General features: G+C 43.9%; 1 protein-coding gene across 7 annotated transcripts in view; it reads left to right on the forward strand.

The window, feature by feature from the left end:
* Positions 1-20319, forward strand: part of svilb (supervillin b) — a 68675-nt gene that overhangs the window by 24405 nt on the left and 23951 nt on the right. For 6 of the 7 annotated variants that reach the window (XM_069178043.1, XM_069178070.1, XM_069178061.1 and 3 more), the window contains 8 exons: positions 765-1410; positions 2236-2872; positions 3030-3153; positions 4927-4983; positions 5452-5529; positions 5839-5986; positions 6564-6659; positions 6958-7038. In XM_069178043.1, coding sequence (XP_069034144.1) covers positions 765-1410; positions 2236-2872; positions 3030-3153; positions 4927-4983; positions 5452-5529; positions 5839-5986; positions 6564-6659; positions 6958-7038 — 1867 coding nt within the window. The remainder of the gene's footprint in view (positions 1-764; positions 1411-2235; positions 2873-3029; positions 3154-4926; positions 4984-5451; positions 5530-5838; positions 5987-6563; positions 6660-6957; positions 7039-20319) is intronic. The other variant, XM_069178096.1, reaches the window with a different exon arrangement.

The following is a 20319-nucleotide window of genomic DNA, read 5'->3' on the forward strand; positions in this document are numbered from 1 at the left end:
GCCTCCTGATTGGCTGAATGAGCCCTGTGCTGATGGATCTGATTGGTTCAGTGTTTGTGTATTTAATATTCGTCGTGTCCCGGTGTTAGACCTGCAGCATGTGATCAAGAGCTTCCTGTTTGTTTTCTGTGCCTCGTTGTGATTGGTCGATGCGTCGATGACATACTTGTTTGCTGCACAACAAGTATGAGAGCTGATAGTTAGTTTGACTCCGCCTCCTTCTGAACACCTGGACAAACCTGCAGAACAATAAAAACATGTGGATGTGGGACTGAGGAGGAGCGTGGCCTTCATCAGTGTGTGGTGGTTAACGATGCTGGAGGGACAGGAAGTGATGTCATACAGTAACATTAGCGATAACAGTGATGCAGCTTCAATGTTTTCTGTTCTTTAAGATGTATTACAGGTAAGTTATGTTCCTAATATGATATTTCAACCTCAGTTAAATGAAGAATAAATTAGATTTATTTCTCTGATCACGTCACTGTTTATTATTTTGGTGAAATCTTGTCTGAAAACACATTTTTAATAATATCAATGATGTCATCCAGGTGTCATCAGCTCCACTTCATCAGTTATACTGATGGTTCAGAGAATCATAAAAATCACATGTTTATTAATAGAAGCGGTGGTTTCATGACCAAACTTGTCCAGTCTGCTTCCTTCCTTCCTCTCTGTCATCCTGATTTATTCCTCCTCCCTCCCATCCATCCCATAATCTCCTCAGACTCTGTAACATGTCGTGACTCTGTCTCTTCCTGCAGTTGATAAATGGAGGCAACCTGAAACTGGAGCCGCTCTCCGCCTCCCTGGTTCGATCCGTGGCGGCCGTCGCCTCCCAGCCCTCCGTTGCCACGGTAACCGTGACACCAGCCACCAGCAGCGACGACAGTCTCCATGTAGGGAAGTCCACCGCCGTCCCCTACATCCCTGCCCAACAACAGTCCTCCAGCAGCGCCGGCGTCCACCAGGAGAGGGCGGTGAGGTACTTCTCCATGACCAGGAGCCGAGACCCGGGACTCCCTGAGACCGGGTCAGACTCCTCCCCTCTACATCCTGAGAGCAGAGAGAGAGGAGGAGCCCCTCCTGATCACTCCTCCTCCTCCTCCGCTGATCACAGGCAGCGCTGGCGGGAGGAGAAGGAGGAGGAGGAGGAGGTCAGGGGGAGGCAGCGGGGAGGAGCCACAGACAACAGCCATAAGAGAGAGACACACTCCCCCGACAGAGAAGGAGACCAGCTGCAGCATCCTCAGATTCAGACCTTGTGGTGGAGGGGGGAGTCAGAGAGAGCAGACGGAGGAGGAGGAGGAGGAGGAAGAGGATGCGACCTGAGGGAGGCTGCAGCACCTCCCGCTTCCTTCACACAAGACCAGGAGAGAAGCAGCGGCCAGAGCCAGGGAGGCGTCTCAGGTAGGAGGTTCGAGGGGGGTGGGGGGGGAGAGGAGAGGAGAGGAGAGGAGAGGGTACAAAGAACAGAGACAGGAGGTGACAGACAGCAGAGGTGTTCATGACTGTCCTCCTCCTCCTCCTCCTCCTTGTCTGATGCAAAGTCTCCCATTATGGCCGCTCTCTCTCTTTCCAGCCTCTGTGTTTGACTTGGTGTCTCCGCCTGCATCTAATTAGCATATTTCACCTTGCTGCGCCCTTTGTCCTGTGGACCGACCAGCTCCCTGTCATGGCCCCTTTAGGGGCCACGGGCCCTCGGCACCACTTTACGGATGTGGGTCAGCTGAGCACAGTGAAATGGACCTGACCTGTTTTATCTCATTGAGAGATGTTAAATATAGCAGGTAGAGGACAGAGAGGACACAATGGACGCCTGCCTGCCTGCCTGCCTGTGTGTCTGTCTGCCTGTCTGTCTGCCTGTCTCTCTGCCTGTCTGTCTGTCTGCCTGCATGCCTGCCTGTCTCTCTGCCTGTCTCTCTGTCTGCCTGCCTGCCTGTCTGTCTGCCTGTCTCTCTGCCTGTCTCTCTGCCTGTCTCTCTGTCTGTCAGTCTGTCTGTGGATCGTCCATCAGATCTTATTAGGATTTAATATAGATATTAATTGTGTAACTGCAGTCTTCATCACAGCATCAGAAACTCTCAGCAGAGCAGCTTCCGTCTGACCAATCAGAGAGAAGATAGAAATATGGTCATCTGTTGCATTAAAAACACTCGTTATGTTTTTGGTTTCATGTCTCTGATGAGATGTCAATCATGTCTCTCAAAACTGTTCTTCTCTTCCTGTCTTCAGAACATCTGTCCCCTCTGAGGCCTCTGGTTGCTAAAGTCTCCTCCAGGACAGTGTCTCATGTCTCCGGCGTCCAGCCGCCTCCTCAGACTCTCCCTAAACCTGACACTCAGCTGGCCCCTCCCCCGACGCAGCCCAAACCTCCATCCTACATCCAGCCCCACTCACAGGCCCCGCCCACCTTCTCCAAACCCTTCACCCACTCCCTGCAGGCCCCGCCCAGACCTCAGGTCTTTGTCCAGCCCCTCCCCAAACCCTACCTGCAGACGGCCCCCCAGATCGCCCCCCAGACTCCCCCCAAATCTCAGTCCTCCCCCCAGATCCCCCCCCAGACTCCCCCCAAACCTCAGTCCTCCCCCCAGATCCCCCCTCAGACTCCCCCCAAACCTCAGTCCTCCCCCCAGATCCCCCCTCAGACTCCCCCCAAACCTCAGTCCTCCCCCCAGATCCCCCCTCAGACTCCCCCCAAACCTCAGTCCTTCCCCCAGGCCCTTGTCAAGTCCCGGTCCCTCCCACTGGACCACAGCAAGGACTTCAGCCCGCACAGCGTCGTCCACTCTGGAGACCGTCTGTCCCCCAGCGAGGACGGGGACGGACTGTCTGACGGCATGTCTTCCAAACAGATGTCCATTAGGGAGAGGTGAGTCCTCTGTCTCCTCCTCTATCTCCTCCTCTGTCTCCTCCTGCATCTCTGCAGACCGAGCAGCTCCAGTCTGACCTGCTTTTACAGTCCTGGACGATGTTTTTATTTTGACTTTCAAGTCTTCGTAGATTAAATAAATGATGTCTCCTGTCAGGGTGGCTCTGCTGAAGAAGAGCGGCGAGGAAGACTGGAAAAACCGGATCAATAAGAAACAGGAAGTGGTGAAAGAGGCATCCGGCGAGCAGCAGCAGTGGGAGACGGAGCAGAGCGACCAGAAGGTCAGTCCAGTCATACCGATCACTCACATAACCATCACCATGACGACCATAACGCCACGGAGAGAAGGTTCAGTCCTTAACTATCAATCGGATCAATAATCCTGCATCAGTCTGTAAATACAAACATCAATCTGTAGATACAAACATCAGTCTGTAGATACAAACATCAGTCTGTAAATCCAAACATCTGTCTGTAAATACAAACATCATACAAACATCAGCCTGTAAATACAAACATCAATTTGTAGATACAAACATCAGTCTGTAGATACAAACATCAGTCTGTAGATACAAACATCAGTCTGTAGATACAAACAACAGTCTGTAAATACAAACATCAGTCTGTAAATACAAACATCAGTCTGTAAATACAAACATCATACAAACATCAGCCTGTAGATACAAACATCAGTCTGTAGATACAAACATCAGTCTGTAAATACAAACATCAGTCTGTAAATACAAACATCATACAAACATCAGTCTGTAGATACAAACATCAGTCTGTAGATACAAACATCAGTCTGTAGATACAAACATCAGTCTGTAAATACAAACATCAATCTGTAGATACAAACATCAGTCTGTAAACACAAACATCTGTCTATAGATACAAACATCAGTCTGTAGATACAAACATCAGTCTGTAAATACAAACATCAGTCTGTAAATACAAACATCTGTCTGTAAATACAAACATCATACAAACATCAGTCTGTAGATACAAACATCAGCCTGTAAACACAAACATCAGTCTGTAAATACAAACATCAGTCTGTAAATACAAACAACAGTCTGTAGATACAAACATCAGTCTGTAAATACAAACATCAGTCTGTAAATACAAACATCAGTCTGTAAATACAAACATCTGTCTGTAAATACAAACATCAGTCTGTAAATACAAACATCAATCTGTAGATACAAACATCAGTCTGTAAATACAAACATCAGTCTGTAGATACAAACATCAGTCTGTAAATACAAACATCAGTCTGTAAATACAAACATCAATCTGTAGATACAAACATCAGTCTGTAAATACAAACATCAGTCTGTAAATACAAACATCAATCTGTAGATACAAACATCAGTCTGTAGATACAAACATCAGTCTGTAAATACAAACATCTGTCTGTAAATACAAACATCATACAAACATCAGTCTGTAAATACAAACATCAGTCTGTAAATACAAACATCAATCTGTAGATACAAACATCAGTCTGTAAATACAAACATCAGTCTGTAAATACAAACATCATACAAACATCAGTCTGTGGATACAAACATCAGTCTGTAGATACAAACATCAGTCTGTAAACACAAACATCTGTCTGTAGATACAAACATCAGTCTGTAGATACAAACATCAGTCTGTAAACACAAACATCAGTCTGTAGATACAAACATCAGTCTGTAAATACAAACATCAGTCTGTAAACACAAACATCAATCTGTAGATACAAACATCAGTCTGTAAATACAAACATCAGTCTGTAAATACAAACATCAGTCTGTAGATACAAACATCAGTCTGTAAATACAAACATCAGTCTGTAAACACAAACATCAGTCTGTAGATACAAACATCAGTCTGTAAATACAAACAGTTTAGTATTCTGCGGGGGACACCGCCTGCTTTAAACGCTGGACTGTGATCCTCCTGGCGGTCTCACCACTAAACCCATTAGAAACAATGACCACCCCCCCCAACCCTCCTCCCCCACCACCCACCTCTGATGGACCCCTTCCCTCTGTTTAACCCTTCAGGAGGACGCGGTGGTCTCTCAGGACTGCTCCTCCGTGTCCCTGTCTGAGCAGCTGTGGGTAAGACAGCCCTCAGCCAATCAGCTTGGAGTGGCATTTGTGTCGTCCAATCACAGCGCTGTCTGAGTGTTGCGTGAGGCTGTTCCTCCTGAATCTGCTCTGTACTCAGTTTCTAAAAGAATGCAGTGCTTCTTAAAACCCTGCATGATTTCATATTTATTATTAACACGGCTTCTTTCCTGTTAAATTCTGGGTTGTTTGAACTCTTTAGTCCTTTAAAATAAGTTGAATGAAACCATGTGAGAAGATAAAATAATAGAAATAATAGATGCTGTTTGGAGGCTTTGTTGGGACTTTTTACTGTTTGAAAGAGTCCAACATGTTTGAACAATGAGCTGTAGATATAAATAGGAGATTTGTGTTGCGTCTCCGGCCTCCCGGTTTCCCTCCTTTGCATCTTCGTCTTCCTTCATCTGCTTTCCCCTCCTCTCCTCTCGTTCACCCTTTGCTCCACCTCTCCATCCTCAGGAACCCGTGTTCTCTTCCACCTACTCTCCTCCCATCTCCCTCGGCCAACACTGTCAGTATATAGAGCATCCCAGTGAGGTAAGGCCTGCTGGCTGCAGCAGCAGCACGTACGCTATGAAGCCTTCACTTCTTTAGAGGGATGGAGTCCTCCGAGCATGTCTGAATGCATCCCGTCCTTTTCTCTCTGCTCGGTTTGCTGCTACATGACTGAATTCTCCTGAAGGACAGAGCGGTGATGGAGTTTTAATCCATGGACTTGTTTTATGATTTAAAGTCTTAACGGGGCTGAAAGTGAAGCTGACAGTCAAGTTCATCGCTCTGCACGCAGGACTTTAACATATCATCTGTCATGATGTGACGGTGTCTAATCTCGCGGTGTCTCTGCAGAAGACGGACGAGGACGTCGAGGCCCAGATGACCATCGAGGAGAGGAAACAGATGATCTCTACGCGGGAGGACGCCTGGAAGACGAAGGGCAGGGGAGCAGCCAATGACTCCACCCAGTACACAGTGGCTGCACGCATGGTCCACAAAGGTGCAGCTCCTCAACACACTAACGTTCACACGCAAATGATCTCCATCCCAGCTGCTCAGCATCCTCTCCTCCTCCACCTGTTGCTAAGAAACAGTTCAGGTCACATGACATCATCTTCTGGTCGTTAGCCAAACTTCCTCTGCTGCTGTCGTTCACTGCTTCACTTTGAAAGGAGATAAAACACGTGATCATGAAGTGAAATGTAGAAATGATTCATCATAAACACTGATTGACTCCTACGGCTGCAGACAGAGTGTGTGTGTGTGTGTGTGTGTGTGTGTGTGTGTGTGTGTGTGTGTGTGTGTGATGTTATGTGTGATGTTGTGTGTGTGTGTGTGTGTGTGTGTGTGTGTGTGTGTGTGTGATGTTATGTGTGATGTTGTGTGTGTGTGTGTGTGTGTGTGTGTGTGATGTTGTGTGTGATGTTGTGTGTGTGTGTGTGTGTGTGTGTGTGTGTGTGTGTGTGTGTGTGTGTGTGTGTGTGTGTGATGTTGTGTGTGATGTTGTGTGTGATGTTGTGTGTGTGTGTGTGTGTGTGTGATGTTGTGTGTGATGTTGTGTGTGTGTCCACCTGCAGGCCTCGCAGCCTCCTCCTCCATCATCAGCCCCGTGCTGTCACCCGTCGCCACCAAACTGAAGAGCAACATTCCTGCTGTCAGCAAACCACCAGAGGGTGAGACATGTCTCCATCACCATCATCATCATCATCATCATCATCTTTATCACCAGCTCAGATCCAGAAACCTCTGTCAGCGTTTTATAAACCAGACACGTTACCTGTTAAACAGAAACACATTGACTTTTATGTTATTTAGTGTAAATGATCAACAGAAACAGTTATTAGATTGATAATTTAAGTACATAATAACAAACAGAAGATGGACTGAATGGCGTTTGTTTTTTTAGTAGTTAACTGTAGTTGAATGTGAAATGTTTCAGTGGTTTTTAAAACGGAATGATTTAATGTGCAGAACTGGAGGCCCGAGCCGACATGGAGTCAGACAAGAAACTGGACAAGTTGGAGAGCTTCCTGGGACGTCTGAACAGCAAAGGTAGGAACATCCACCTGACCTGCAGAAATCAGGGACACCTGGTGGTGAGGCTGCAGAATGCAACCAGCTGAACACATCACCTGCCCCCCAGTGTGTCTGACTAGTGTTGTGTTAGTTTTCCATCCTCACTGAGGTTGTGTTAGTTTTCCATCCTCACTGAGGTTGTGTTAGTTTTCCATCCTCACTGAGGTTGTGTTAGTTTTCCATCCACACTGAGGTTGTGTGTTAGTTTTCCATCCTCACTGAGGTTGTGTTAGTTTTCCATCCTCACTGAGGTTGTGTTAGTTTTCCATCCTCACTGAGGTTGTGTGTTAGTTTTCCATCCTCACTGAGGTTGTGTTAGTTTTCCATCCTCACTGAGGTTGTGTGTTAGTTTTCCATCCTCCCTGAGGTTGTGTTAGTTTTCCATCCTCACTGAGGTTGTGTGTTAGTTTTCCATCCTCACTGAGGTTGTGTGTTAGTTTTCCATCCACACTGAGGTTGTTAGTTTTCCATCCACACTGAGGTTGTGTGTTAGTTTTCCATCCACACTGAGGTTGTGTGTTTGTTTTCCATCCTCACTGAGGTTGTGTTAGTTTTCCATCCTCACTGAGGTTGTGTGTTAGTTTTCCATCCTCACTGAGGTTGTGTTAGTTTTCCATCCTCACTGAGGTTGTGTGTTAGTTTTCCATCCTCACTGAGGTTGTTAGTTTTCCATCCTCCCTGAGGTTGTGTTAGTTTTCCATCCTCACTGAGGTTGTGTGTTAGTTTTCCATCCTCACTGAGGTTGTGTGTTAGTTTTCCATCCTCACTGAGGTTGTTAGTTTTCCATCCTCCCTGAGGTTGTTAGTTTTCCATCCTCCCTGAGGTTGTGTCAGTTTTCCATCCACACTGAGGTTGTGTTAGTTTTCCATCCTCACTGAGGTTGTGTTAGTTTTCCATCCTCACTGAGGTTGTGTGTTAGTTTTCCATCCACACTGAGGTTGTGTTTGTTTTCCATCCTCACTGAGGTTGTGTTAGTTTTCCATCCTCACTGAGGTTGTGTTAGTTTTCCATCCTTACTGAGGTTGTGTGTTTTTTTTCCATCCACACTGAGGTTGTGTTAGTTTTCCATCCTTACTGAGGTTGTGTGTTAGTTTTCCATCCTTACTGAGGTTGTGTGTTAGTTTTCCATCCACACTGAGGTTGTGTTTGTTTTCCATCCTCACTGAGGTTGTGTTAGTTTTCCATCCTCACTGAGGTTGTGTTAGTTTTCCATCCTCACTGAGGTTGTGTTAGTTTTCCATCCTTACTGAGGTTGTGTGTTTTTTTTCCATCCACACTGAGGTTGTGTTAGTTTTCCATCCTCACTGAGGTTGTGTTAGTTTTCCATCCTTACTGAGGTTGTGTGTTTTTTTTCCATCCTCACTGAGGTTGTGTGTTAGTTTTCCATCCTCATTGAGGTTGTGTGTTAGTTTTCCATCCTTACTGAGGTTGTGTTTTTTTTCCATTCTCACTGAGGTTGTGTTAGTTTTCCATCCTCACTGAGGTTGTGTTAGTTTTCCATCCTTACTGAGGTTGTGTGTTTTTTTTCCATCCTCACTGAGGTTGTGTGTTAGTTTTCCATCCTTACTGAGGTTGTGTGTTTTTTTTCTCCATCCACACTGAAGTTGTGTTAGTTTTCCATCCTTACTGAGGTTGTGTGTTTTTTTTCCATCCACACTGAGGTTGTGTTAGTTTTCCATCCTCACTGAGGTTGTGTGTTAGTTTTCCATCCACACTGAGGTTGTGTGTTAGTTTTCCATCCACACTGAGGTTGTGTGTTTGTTTTCCATCCTCACTGAGGTTGTGTTAGTTTTCCATCCTCAATGAGGTTGTGTGTTAGTTTTCCATCCTCACTGAGGTTGTGTTAGTTTTCCATCCTCACTGAGGTTGTGTTAGTTTTCCATCCTCACTGAGGTTGTGTGTTAGTTTTCCATCCTCACTGAGGTTGTTAGTTTTCCATCCTTCCTGAGGTTGTTAGTTTTCCATCCTCCCTGAGGTTGTGTCAGTTTTCCATCCACACTGAGGTTGTGTTAGTTTTCCATCCTCACTGAGGTTGTGTTTGTTTTCCATCCTCACTGAGGTTGTGTTAGTTTTCCATCCTCACTGAGGTTGTGTTAGTTTTCCATCCTCACTGAGGTTGTGTTAGTTTTCCATCCTTACTGAGGTTGTGTGTTTTTTTTCCATCCACACTGAGGTTGTGTTAGTTTTCCATCCTTACTGAGGTTGTGTGTTAGTTTTCCATCCTTACTGAGGTTGTGTGTTAGTTTTCCATCCACACTGAGGTTGTGTTTGTTTTCCATCCTCACTGAGGTTGTGTGTTAGTTTTCCATCCTTACTGAGGTTGTGTGTTTTTTTTCTCCATCCACACTGAGGTTGTGTTAGTTTTCCATCCTTACTGAGGTTGTGTTTTTTTTCCATCCTCACTGAGGTTGTGTTAGTTTTCCATCCTCACTGAGGTTGTGTTAGTTTTCCATCCTTACTGAGGTTGTGTGTTTTTTTTCCATCCTCACTGAGGTTGTGTGTTAGTTTTCCATCCTTACTGAGGTTGTGTGTTTTTTTTCTCCATCCACACTGAAGTTGTGTTAGTTTTCCATCCTTACTGAGGTTGTGTGTTTTTTTTCCATCCACACTGAGGTTGTGTTAGTTTTCCATCCTCACTGAGGTTGTGTGTTAGTTTTCCATCCACACTGAGGTTGTGTGTTAGTTTTCCATCCACACTGAGGTTGTGTGTTTGTTTTCCATCCTCACTGAGGTTGTGTTAGTTTTCCATCCTCAATGAGGTTGTGTGTTAGTTTTCCATCCTCACTGAGGTTGTGTTAGTTTTCCATCCTCACTGAGGTTGTGTTAGTTTTCCATCCTCACTGAGGTTGTGTGTTAGTTTTCCATCCTCACTGAGGTTGTTAGTTTTCCATCCTTCCTGAGGTTGTTAGTTTTCCATCCTCCCTGAGGTTGTGTCAGTTTTCCATCCACACTGAGGTTGTGTTAGTTTTCCATCCTCACTGAGGTTGTGTTTGTTTTCCATCCTCACTGAGGTTGTGTTAGTTTTCCATCCTCACTGAGGTTGTGTTAGTTTTCCATCCTCACTGAGGTTGTGTTAGTTTTCCATCCTTACTGAGGTTGTGTGTTTTTTTTCCATCCACACTGAGGTTGTGTTAGTTTTCCATCCTTACTGAGGTTGTGTGTTAGTTTTCCATCCTTACTGAGGTTGTGTGTTAGTTTTCCATCCACACTGAGGTTGTGTTTGTTTTCCATCCTCACTGAGGTTGTGTTAGTTTTCCATCCTCACTGAGGTTGTGTTAGTTTTCCATCCTTACTGAGGTTGTGTGTTTTTTTTCCATCCACACTGAGGTTGTGTTAGTTTTCCATCCTCACTGAGGTTGTGTGTTAGTTTTCCATCCTCATTGAGGTTGTGTGTTAGTTTTCCATCCTTACTGAGGTTGTGTGTTTTTTTTCTCCATCCACACTGAGGTTGTGTTAGTTTTCCATCCTTACTGAGGTTGTGTGTTTTTTTTCCATCCTCACTGAGGTTGTGTTAGTTTTCCATCCTCACTGAGGTTGTGTTAGTTTTCCATCCTTACTGAGGTTGTGTGTTTTTTTTCCATCCTCACTGAGGTTGTGTGTTAGTTTTCCATCCTTACTGAGGTTGTGTGTTTTTTTTCTCCATCCACACTGAGGTTGTGTTAGTTTTCCATCCTTACTGAGGTTGTGTGTTTTTTTTCCATCCACACTGAGGTTGTGTTAGTTTTCCATCCTTACTGAGGTTGTGTGTTTTTTTTCCATCCACACTGAGGTTGTGTTAGTTTTCCATCCTCACTGAGGTTGTGTGTTAGTTTTCCATCCTCACTGAGGTTGTGTTAGTTTTCCATCCTCACTGAGGTTGTGTTAGTTTTCCATCCTCACTGAGGTTGTGTGTTAGTTTTCCATCCTCACTGAGGTTGTGTGTTAGTTTTCCATCCTCACTGAGGTTGTGTGTTAGTTTTCCATCCTCACTGAGGTTGTGTGTTAGTTTTCCATCCACACTGAGGTTGTGTTAGTTTTCCATCCACACTGAGGTTGTTAGTTTTCCATCCACACTGAGGTTGTGTGTTAGTTTTCCATCCACACTGAGGTTGTGTTAGTTTTTCATCCTCACTGAGGTTGTGTGTTAGTTTTCCATCCTCACTGAGGTTGGGTTAGTTTTCCATCCTCACTGAGGTTGTGTGTTAGTTTTCCATCCACACTGAGGTTGTGTTAGTTTTCCATCCTCACTGAGGTTGTGTGTTAGTTTTCCATCCTCACTGAGGTTGTGTGTTAGTTTTCCATCCACACTGAGGTTGTGTTAGTTTTCCATCCACACTGAGGTTGTTAGTTTTCCATCCACACTGAGGTTGTGTGTTAGTTTTCCATCCACACTGAGGTTGTGTTAGTTTTCCATCCACACTGAGGTTGTTAGTTTTCCATCCACACTGAGGTTGTGTTAGTTTTCCATCCACACTGAGGTTGTTAGTTTTCCATCCTCACTGAGGTTGTGTTAGTTTTCCATCCTCACTGAGGTTGTGTTAGTTTTCCATCCTCACTGAGGTTGTGTGTTAGTTTTCCATCCACACTGAGGTTGTGTTAGTTTTCCATCCACACTGAGGTTGTTAGTTTTCCATCCACACTGAGGTTGTGTGTTAGTTTTCCATCCACACTGAGGTTGTGTTAGTTTTCCATCCTCACTGAGGTTGTGTGTTAGTTTTCCATCCTCACTGAGGTTGGGTTAGTTTTCCATCCTCACTGAGGTTGTGTGTTAGTTTTCCATCCTCACTGAGGTTGTGCTAGTTTTCCATCCTCACTGAGGTTGTGTTAGTTTTCCATCCTCCCTGAGGTTGTGTTAGTTTTCCATCCTCACTGAGGTTGTGTGTTAGTTTTCCATCCTCACTGAGGTTGTGTGTTAGTTTTCCATCCACACTGAGGTTGTTAGTTTTCCATCCACACTGAGGTTGTGTGTTAGTTTTCCATCCACACTGAGGTTGTGTGTTTGTTTTCCATCCTCACTGAGGTTGTGTTAGTTTTCCATCCTCACTGAGGTTGTGTGTTAGTTTTCCATCCTCACTGAGGTTGTGTTAGTTTTCCATCCTCACTGAGGTTGTGTGTTAGTTTTCCATCCTCACTGAGGTTGTTAGTTTTCCATCCTCCCTGAGGTTGTGTTAGTTTTCCATCCTCACTGAGGTTGTGTGTTAGTTTTCCATCCTCACTGAGGTTGTGTGTTAGTTTTCCATCCTCACTGAGGTTGTTAGTTTTCCATCCTCCCTGAGGTTGTTAGTTTTCCATCCTCCCTGAGGTTGTGTCAGTTTTCCATCCACACTGAGGTTGTGTTAGTTTTCCATCCTCACTGAGGTTGTGTTAGTTTTCCATCCTCACTGAGGTTGTGTGTTAGTTTTCCATCCACACTGAGGTTGTGTTTGTTTTCCATCCTCACTGAGGTTGTGTTAGTTTTCCATCCTCACTGAGGTTGTGTTAGTTTTCCATCCTTACTGAGGTTGTGTGTTTTTTTTCCATCCACACTGAGGTTGTGTTAGTTTTCCATCCTTACTGAGGTTGTGTGTTAGTTTTCCATCCACACTGAGGTTGTGTTTGTTTTCCATCCTCACTGAGGTTGTGTTAGTTTTCCATCCTCACTGAGGTTGTGTTAGTTTTCCATCCTTACTGAGGTTGTGTGTTTTTTTTCCATCCACACTGAGGTTGTGTTAGTTTTCCATCCTCACTGAGGTTGTGTTAGTTTTCCATCCTTACTGAGGTTGTGTGTTTTTTTTCCATCCTCACTGAGGTTGTGTGTTAGTTTTCCATCCTCATTGAGGTTGTGTGTTAGTTTTCCATCCTTACTGAGGTTGTGTTTTTTTTCCATCCTCACTGAGGTTGTGTTAGTTTTCCATCCTCACTGAGGTTGTGTTAGTTTTCCATCCTTACTGAGGTTGTGTGTTTTTTTTCCATCCTCACTGAGGTTGTGTGTTAGTTTTCCATCCTTACTGAGGTTGTGTGTTTTTTTTCTCCATCCACACTGAAGTTGTGTTAGTTTTCCATCCTTACTGAGGTTGTGTGTTTTTTTTCCATCCACACTGAGGTTGTGTTAGTTTTCCATCCTCACTGAGGTTGTGTGTTAGTTTTCCATCCACACTGAGGTTGTGTTAGTTTTCCATCCACACTGAGGTTGTGTGTTTGTTTTCCATCCTCACTGAGGTTGTGTTAGTTTTCCATCCTCAATGAGGTTGTGTGTTAGTTTTCCATCCTCACTGAGGTTGTGTTAGTTTTCCATCCTCACTGAGGTTGTGTTAGTTTTCCATCCTCACTGAGGTTGTGTGTTAGTTTTCCATCCTCACTGAGGTTGTTAGTTTTCCATCCTTCCTGAGGTTGTTAGTTTTCCATCCTCCCTGAGGTTGTGTCAGTTTTCCATCCACACTGAGGTTGTGTTAGTTTTCCATCCTCACTGAGGTTGTGTTTGTTTTCCATCCTCACTGAGGTTGTGTTAGTTTTCCATCCTCACTGAGGTTGTGTTAGTTTTCCATCCTCACTGAGGTTGTGTTAGTTTTCCATCCTTACTGAGGTTGTGTGTTTTTTTCCATCCACACTGAGGTTGTGTTAGTTTTCCATCCTTACTGAGGTTGTGTGTTAGTTTTCCATCCTTACTGAGGTTGTGTGTTAGTTTTCCATCCACACTGAGGTTGTGTTTGTTTTCCATCCTCACTGAGGTTGTGTGTTAGTTTTCCATCCTTACTGAGGTTGTGTGTTTTTTTTCTCCATCCACACTGAGGTTGTGTTAGTTTTCCATCCTTACTGAGGTTGTGTTTTTTTTCCATCCTCACTGAGGTTGTGTTAGTTTTCCATCCTCACTGAGGTTGTGTTAGTTTTCCATCCTTACTGAGGTTGTGTGTTTTTTTTCCATCCTCACTGAGGTTGTGTGTTAGTTTTCTATCCTTACTGAGGTTGTGTGTTTTTTTTCTCCATCCACACTGAAGTTGTGTTAGTTTTCCATCCTTACTGAGGTTGTGTGTTTTTTTTCCATCCACACTGAGGTTGTGTTAGTTTTCCATCCTCACTGAGGTTGTGTGTTAGTTTTCCATCCACACTGAGGTTGTGTGTTAGTTTTCCATCCACACTGAGGTTGTGTGTTTGTTTTCCATCCTCACTGAGGTTGTGTTAGTTTTCCATCCTCAATGAGGTTGTGTGTTAGTTTTCCATCCTCACTGAGGTTGTGTTAGTTTTCCATCCTCACTGAGGTTGTGTTAGTTTTCCATCCTCACTGAGGTTGTGTGTTAGTTTTCCATCCTCACTGAGGTTGTTAGTTTTCCATCCTTCCTGAGGTTGTTAGTTTTCCATCCTCCCTGAGGTTGTGTCAGTTTTCCATCCACACTGAGGTTGTGTTAGTTTTCCATCCTCACTGAGGTTGTGTTTGTTTTCCATCCTCACTGAGGTTGTGTTAGTTTTCCATCCTCACTGAGGTTGTGTTAGTTTTCCATCCTCACTGAGGTTGTGTTAGTTTTCCATCCTTACTGAGGTTGTGTGTTTTTTTTCCATCCACACTGAGGTTGTGTTAGTTTTCCATCCTTACTGAGGTTGTGTGTTAGTTTTCCATCCTTACTGAGGTTGTGTGTTAGTTTTCCATCCACACTGAGGTTGTGTTTGTTTTCCATCCTCACTGAGGTTGTGTTAGTTTTCCATCCTCACTGAGGTTGTGTTAGTTTTCCATCCTTACTGAGGTTGTGTGTTTTTTTTCCATCCACACTGAGGTTGTGTTAGTTTTCCATCCTCACTGAGGTTGTGTGTTAGTTTTCCATCCTCATTGAGGTTGTGTGTTAGTTTTCCATCCTTACTGAGGTTGTGTGTTTTTTTTCTCCATCCACACTGAGGTTGTGTTAGTTTTCCATCCTTACTGAGGTTGTGTGTTTTTTTTCCATCCTCACTGAGGTTGTGTTAGTTTTCCATCCTCACTGAGGTTGTGTTAGTTTTCCATCCTTACTGAGGTTGTGTGTTTTTTTTCCATCCTCACTGAGGTTGTGTGTTAGTTTTCCATCCTTACTGAGGTTGTGTGTTTTTTTTCTCCATCCACACTGAGGTTGTGTTAGTTTTCCATCCTTACTGAGGTTGTGTGTTTTTTTTCCATCCACACTGAGGTTGTGTTAGTTTTCCATCCTTACTGAGGTTGTGTGTTTTTTTTCCATCCACACTGAGGTTGTGTTAGTTTTCCATCCTCACTGAGGTTGTGTGTTAGTTTTCCATCCTCACTGAGGTTGTGTTAGTTTTCCATCCTCACTGAGGTTGTGTTAGTTTTCCATCCTCACTGAGGTTGTGTGTTAGTTTTCCATCCTCACTGAGGTTGTGTGTTAGTTTTCCATCCTCACTGAGGTTGTGTGTTAGTTTTCCATCCTCACTGAGGTTGTGTGTTAGTTTTCCATCCACACTGAGGTTGTGTTAGTTTTCCATCCACACTGAGGTTGTTAGTTTTCCATCCACACTGAGGTTGTGTGTTAGTTTTCCATCCACACTGAGGTTGTGTTAGTTTTCCATCCTCACTGAGGTTGTGTGTTAGTTTTCCATCCTCACTGAGGTTGGGTTAGTTTTCCATCCTCACTGAGGTTGTGTGTTAGTTTTCCATCCACACTGAGGTTGTGTTAGTTTTCCATCCTCACTGAGGTTGTGTGTTAGTTTTCCATCCTCACTGAGGTTGTGTGTTAGTTTTCCATCCACACTGAGGTTGTGTTAGTTTTCCATCCACACTGAGGTTGTTAGTTTTCCATCCACACTGAGGTTGTGTGTTAGTTTTCCATCCACACTGAGGTTGTGTTAGTTTTCCATCCACACTGAGGTTGTTAGTTTTCCATCCACACTGAGGTTGTGTTAGTTTTCCATCCACACTGAGGTTGTTAGTTTTCCATCCTCACTGAGGTTGTGTTAGTTTTCCATCCTCACTGAGGTTGTGTTAGTTTTCCATCCTCACTGAGGTTGTGTGTTAGTTTTCCATCCACACTGAGGTTGTGTTAGTTTTCCATCCACACTGAGGTTGTTAGTTTTCCATCCACACTGAGGTTGTGTGTTAGTTTTCCATCCACACTGAGGTTGTGTTAGTTTTCCATCCTCACTGAGGTTGTGTGTTAGTTTTCCATCCTCACTGAGGTTGGGTTAGTTTTCCATCCTCACTGAGGTTGTGTGTTAGTTTTCCATCCTCACTGAGGTTGTGCTAGTTTTCCATCCTCACTGAGGTTGTGTGTTAGTTTTCCGTCCTCACTGAGGTTGTGTGTTAGTTTTCCATCCTCCCTGAGGTTGTGTTAGTTTTCCATCCTCACTGAGGTTGTGTGTTAGTTTTCCATCCTCACTGAGGTTGTTAGTTTTCCATCCTCCCTGAGGTTGTGTTAGTTTTCCATCCTCACTGAGGTTGTGTGTTAGTTTTCCATCCTCACTGAGGTTGTGTTAGTTTTCCATCCTCACTGAGGTTGTGTGTTAGTTTTCCATCCTCACTGAGGTTGTGTTAGTTTTCCATCCTCACTGAGGTTGTTAGTTTTCCATCCTCACTGAGGTTGTGTGTTCGTTTTCCATCCTCACTGAGGTTGTGTTAGTTTTCCATCCTCACTGAGGTTGTGTGTTTGTTTTCCATCCTCACTGAGGTTGTGTTAGTTTTCCATCCTCACTGAGGTTGTGTGTTAGTTTTCCATCCTCACTGAGGTTGTGTTAGTTTTCCATCCTCACTGAGGTTGTGTTAGTTTTCCATCCTCACTGAGGTTGTGTGTTAGTTTTCCATCCTCACTGAGGTTGTTAGTTTTCCATCCTCCCTGAGGTTGTTAGTTTTCCATCCTCCCTGAGGTTGTGTTAGTTTTCCATCCTCACTGAGGTTGTGTTAGTTTTCCATCCACACTGAGGTTGTTAGTTTTCCATCCACACTGAGGTTGTGTTAGTTTTCCATCCACACTGAGGTTGTTAGTTTTCCATCCTCACTGAGGTTGTGTTAGTTTTCCATCCTCACTGAGGTTGTGTTAGTTTTCCATCCTCACTGAGGTTGTGTGTTAGTTTTCCATCCACACTGAGGTTGTGTTAGTTTTCCATCCACACTGAGGTTGTTAGTTTTCCATCCACACTGAGGTTGTGTGTTAGTTTTCCATCCACACTGAGGTTGTGTTAGTTTTCCATCCTCACTGAGGTTGTGTGTTAGTTTTCCATCCTCACTGAGGTTGGGTTAGTTTTCCATCCTCACTGAGGTTGTGTGTTAGTTTTCCATCCTCACTGAGGTTGTGCTAGTTTTCCATCCTCACTGAGGTTGTGTGTTAGTTTTCCGTCCTCACTGAGGTTGTGTGTTAGTTTTCCATCCTCCCTGAGGTTGTGTTAGTTTTCCATCCTCACTGAGGTTGTGTGTTAGTTTTCCATCCTCACTGAGGTTGTTAGTTTTCCATCCTCCCTGAGGTTGTGTTAGTTTTCCATCCTCACTGAGGTTGTGTGTTAGTTTTCCATCCTCACTGAGGTTGTGTTAGTTTTCCATCCTCACTGAGGTTGTGTGTTAGTTTTCCATCCTCACTGAGGTTGTGTTAGTTTTCCATCCTCACTGAGGTTGTTAGTTTTCCATCCTCACTGAGGTTGTGTGTTAGTTTTCCATCCTCACTGAGGTTGTGTTAGTTTTCCATCCTCACTGAGGTTGTGTGTTTGTTTTCCATCCTCACTGAGGTTGTGTTAGTTTTCCATCCTCACTGAGGTTGTGTGTTAGTTTTCCATCCTCACTGAGGTTGTGTTAGTTTTCCATCCTCACTGAGGTTGTGTTAGTTTTCCATCCTCACTGAGGTTGTGTGTTAGTTTTCCATCCTCACTGAGGTTGTTAGTTTTCCATCCTCCCTGAGGTTGTTAGTTTTCCATCCTCCCTGAGGTTGTGTTAGTTTTCCATCCTCACTGAGGTTGTGTGTTAGTTTTCCATCCTCACTGAGGTTGTGTTAGTTTTCCATCCTCACTGAGGTTGTTTGTTTTTCATCCTCCCTGAGGTTGTTAGTTTTCCATCCTCCCTGAGGTTGTGTCAGTTTTCCATCCACACTGAGGTTGTGTTAGTTTTCCATCCTCACTGAGGTTGTGTGTTAGTTTTCCATCCACACTGAGGTTGTGTTTGTTTTCCATCCTCACTGAGGTTGTGTTAGTTTTCCATCCTCACTGAGGTTGTGTTAGTTTTCCATCCTTACTGAGGTTGTGTTTTTTTTCCATCCACACTGAGGTTGTGTTAGTTTTCCATCCTCACTGAGGTTGTGTGTTAGTTTTCCATCCTCACTGAGGTTGTGTTAGTTTTCCATCCTCACTGAGGTTGTTAGTTTTCCATCCTCACTGAGGTTGTGTTTTAGTTTTCCATCCTCACTGAGGTTGTGTGTTAGTTTTCCATCCACACTGAGGTTGTGTTAGTTTTCCATCCACACTGAGGTTGTTAGTTTTCCATCCACACTGAGGTTGTGTGTTAGTTTTCCATCCACACTGAGGTTGTGTTAGTTTTCCATCCTCACTGAGGTTGTGTGTTAGTTTTCCATCCTCACTGAGGTTGTGTGTTAGTTTTCCATCCACACTGAGGTTGTGTTAGTTTTCCATCCACACTGAGGTTGTTAGTTTTCCATCCACACTGAGGTTGTGTGTTAGTTTTCCATCCACACTGAGGTTGTGTTAGTTTTCCATCCACACTGAGGTTGTTAGTTTTCCATCCACACTGAGGTTGTGTTAGTTTTCCATCCACACTGAGGTTGTTAGTTTTCCATCCTCACTGAGGTTGTGTTAGTTTTCCATCCTCACTGAGGTTGTGTTAGTTTTCCATCCTTACTGAGGTTGTGTGTTTTTTTTCCATCCACACTGAGGTTGTGTTAGTTTTCCATCCTTACTGAGGTTGTGTGTTTTTTTTCTCCATCCACACTGAAGTTGTGTTAGTTTTCCATCCTTACTGAGGTTGTGTGTTTTTTTTCCATCCACACTGAGGTTGTGTTAGTTTTCCATCCTCACTGAGGTTGTGTGTTAGTTTTCCATCCACACTGAGGTTGTGTGTTAGTTTTCCATCCACACTGAGGTTGTGTGTTTGTTTTCCATCCTCACTGAGGTTGTGTTAGTTTTCCATCCTCAATGAGGTTGTGTGTTAGTTTTCCATCCTCACTGAGGTTGTGTTAGTTTTCCATCCTCACTGAGGTTGTTAGTTTTCCATCCTCACTGAGGTTGTGTGTTAGTTTTCCATCCTCACTGAGGTTGTTAGTTTTCCATCCTTCCTGAGGTTGTTAGTTTTCCATCCTCCCTGAGGTTGTGTCAGTTTTCCATCCACACTGAGGTTGTTAGTTTTCCATCCTCACTGAGGTTGTGTTTGTTTTCCATCCTCACTGAGGTTGTGTTAGTTTTCCATCCTCACTGAGGTTGTGTTAGTTTTCCATCCTCACTGAGGTTGTGTTAGTTTTCCATCCTTACTGAGGTTGTGTTTTTTTTCCATCCACACTGAGGTTGTGTTAGTTTTCCATCCTTACTGAGGTTGTGTGTTAGTTTTCCATCCTTACTGAGGTTGTGTGTTAGTTTTCCATCCACACTGAGGTTGTGTTTGTTTTCCATCCTCACTGAGGTTGTGTTAGTTTTCCATCCTCACTGAGGTTGTGTTAGTTTTCCATCCTTACTGAGGTTGTGTGTTTTTTTTCCATCCACACTGAGGTTGTGTTAGTTTTCCATCCTCACTGAGGTTGTGTGTTAGTTTTCCATCCTCATTGAGGTTGTGTGTTAGTTTTCCATCCTTACTGAGGTTGTGTGTTTTTTTTCTCCATCCACACTGAGGTTGTGTTAGTTTTCCATCCTTACTGAGGTTGTGTGTTTTTTTTCCATCCTCACTGAGGTTGTGTTAGTTTTCCATCCTCACTGAGGTTGTGTTAGTTTTCCATCCTTACTGAGGTTGTGTTTTTTTTCCATCCTCACTGAGGTTGTGTGTTAGTTTTCCATCCTTACTGAGGTTGTGTGTTTTTTTTCTCCATCCACACTGAGGTTGTGTTAGTTTTCCATCCTTACTGAGGTTGTGTGTTTTTTTTCCATCCACACTGAGGTTGTGTTAGTTTTCCATCCTTACTGAGGTTGTGTGTTTTTTTTCCATCCACACTGAGGTTGTGTTAGTTTTCCATCCTCACTGAGGTTGTGTGTTAGTTTTCCATCCTCACTGAGGTTGTGTTAGTTTTCCATCCTCACTGAGGTTGTGTTAGTTTTCCATCCTCACTGAGGTTGTGTGTTAGTTTTCCATCCTCACTGAGGTTGTGTGTTAGTTTTCCATCCTCACTGAGGTTGTGTGTTAGTTTTCCA

This window comes from Embiotoca jacksoni, unplaced genomic scaffold, assembly GCF_022577435.1.
Source record: "Embiotoca jacksoni isolate LCO1_2020_lvr unplaced genomic scaffold, fEmbJac1.0.p SCAF_109, whole genome shotgun sequence".
Lineage (NCBI taxonomy): Eukaryota > Metazoa > Chordata > Actinopteri > Embiotocidae > Embiotoca > Embiotoca jacksoni.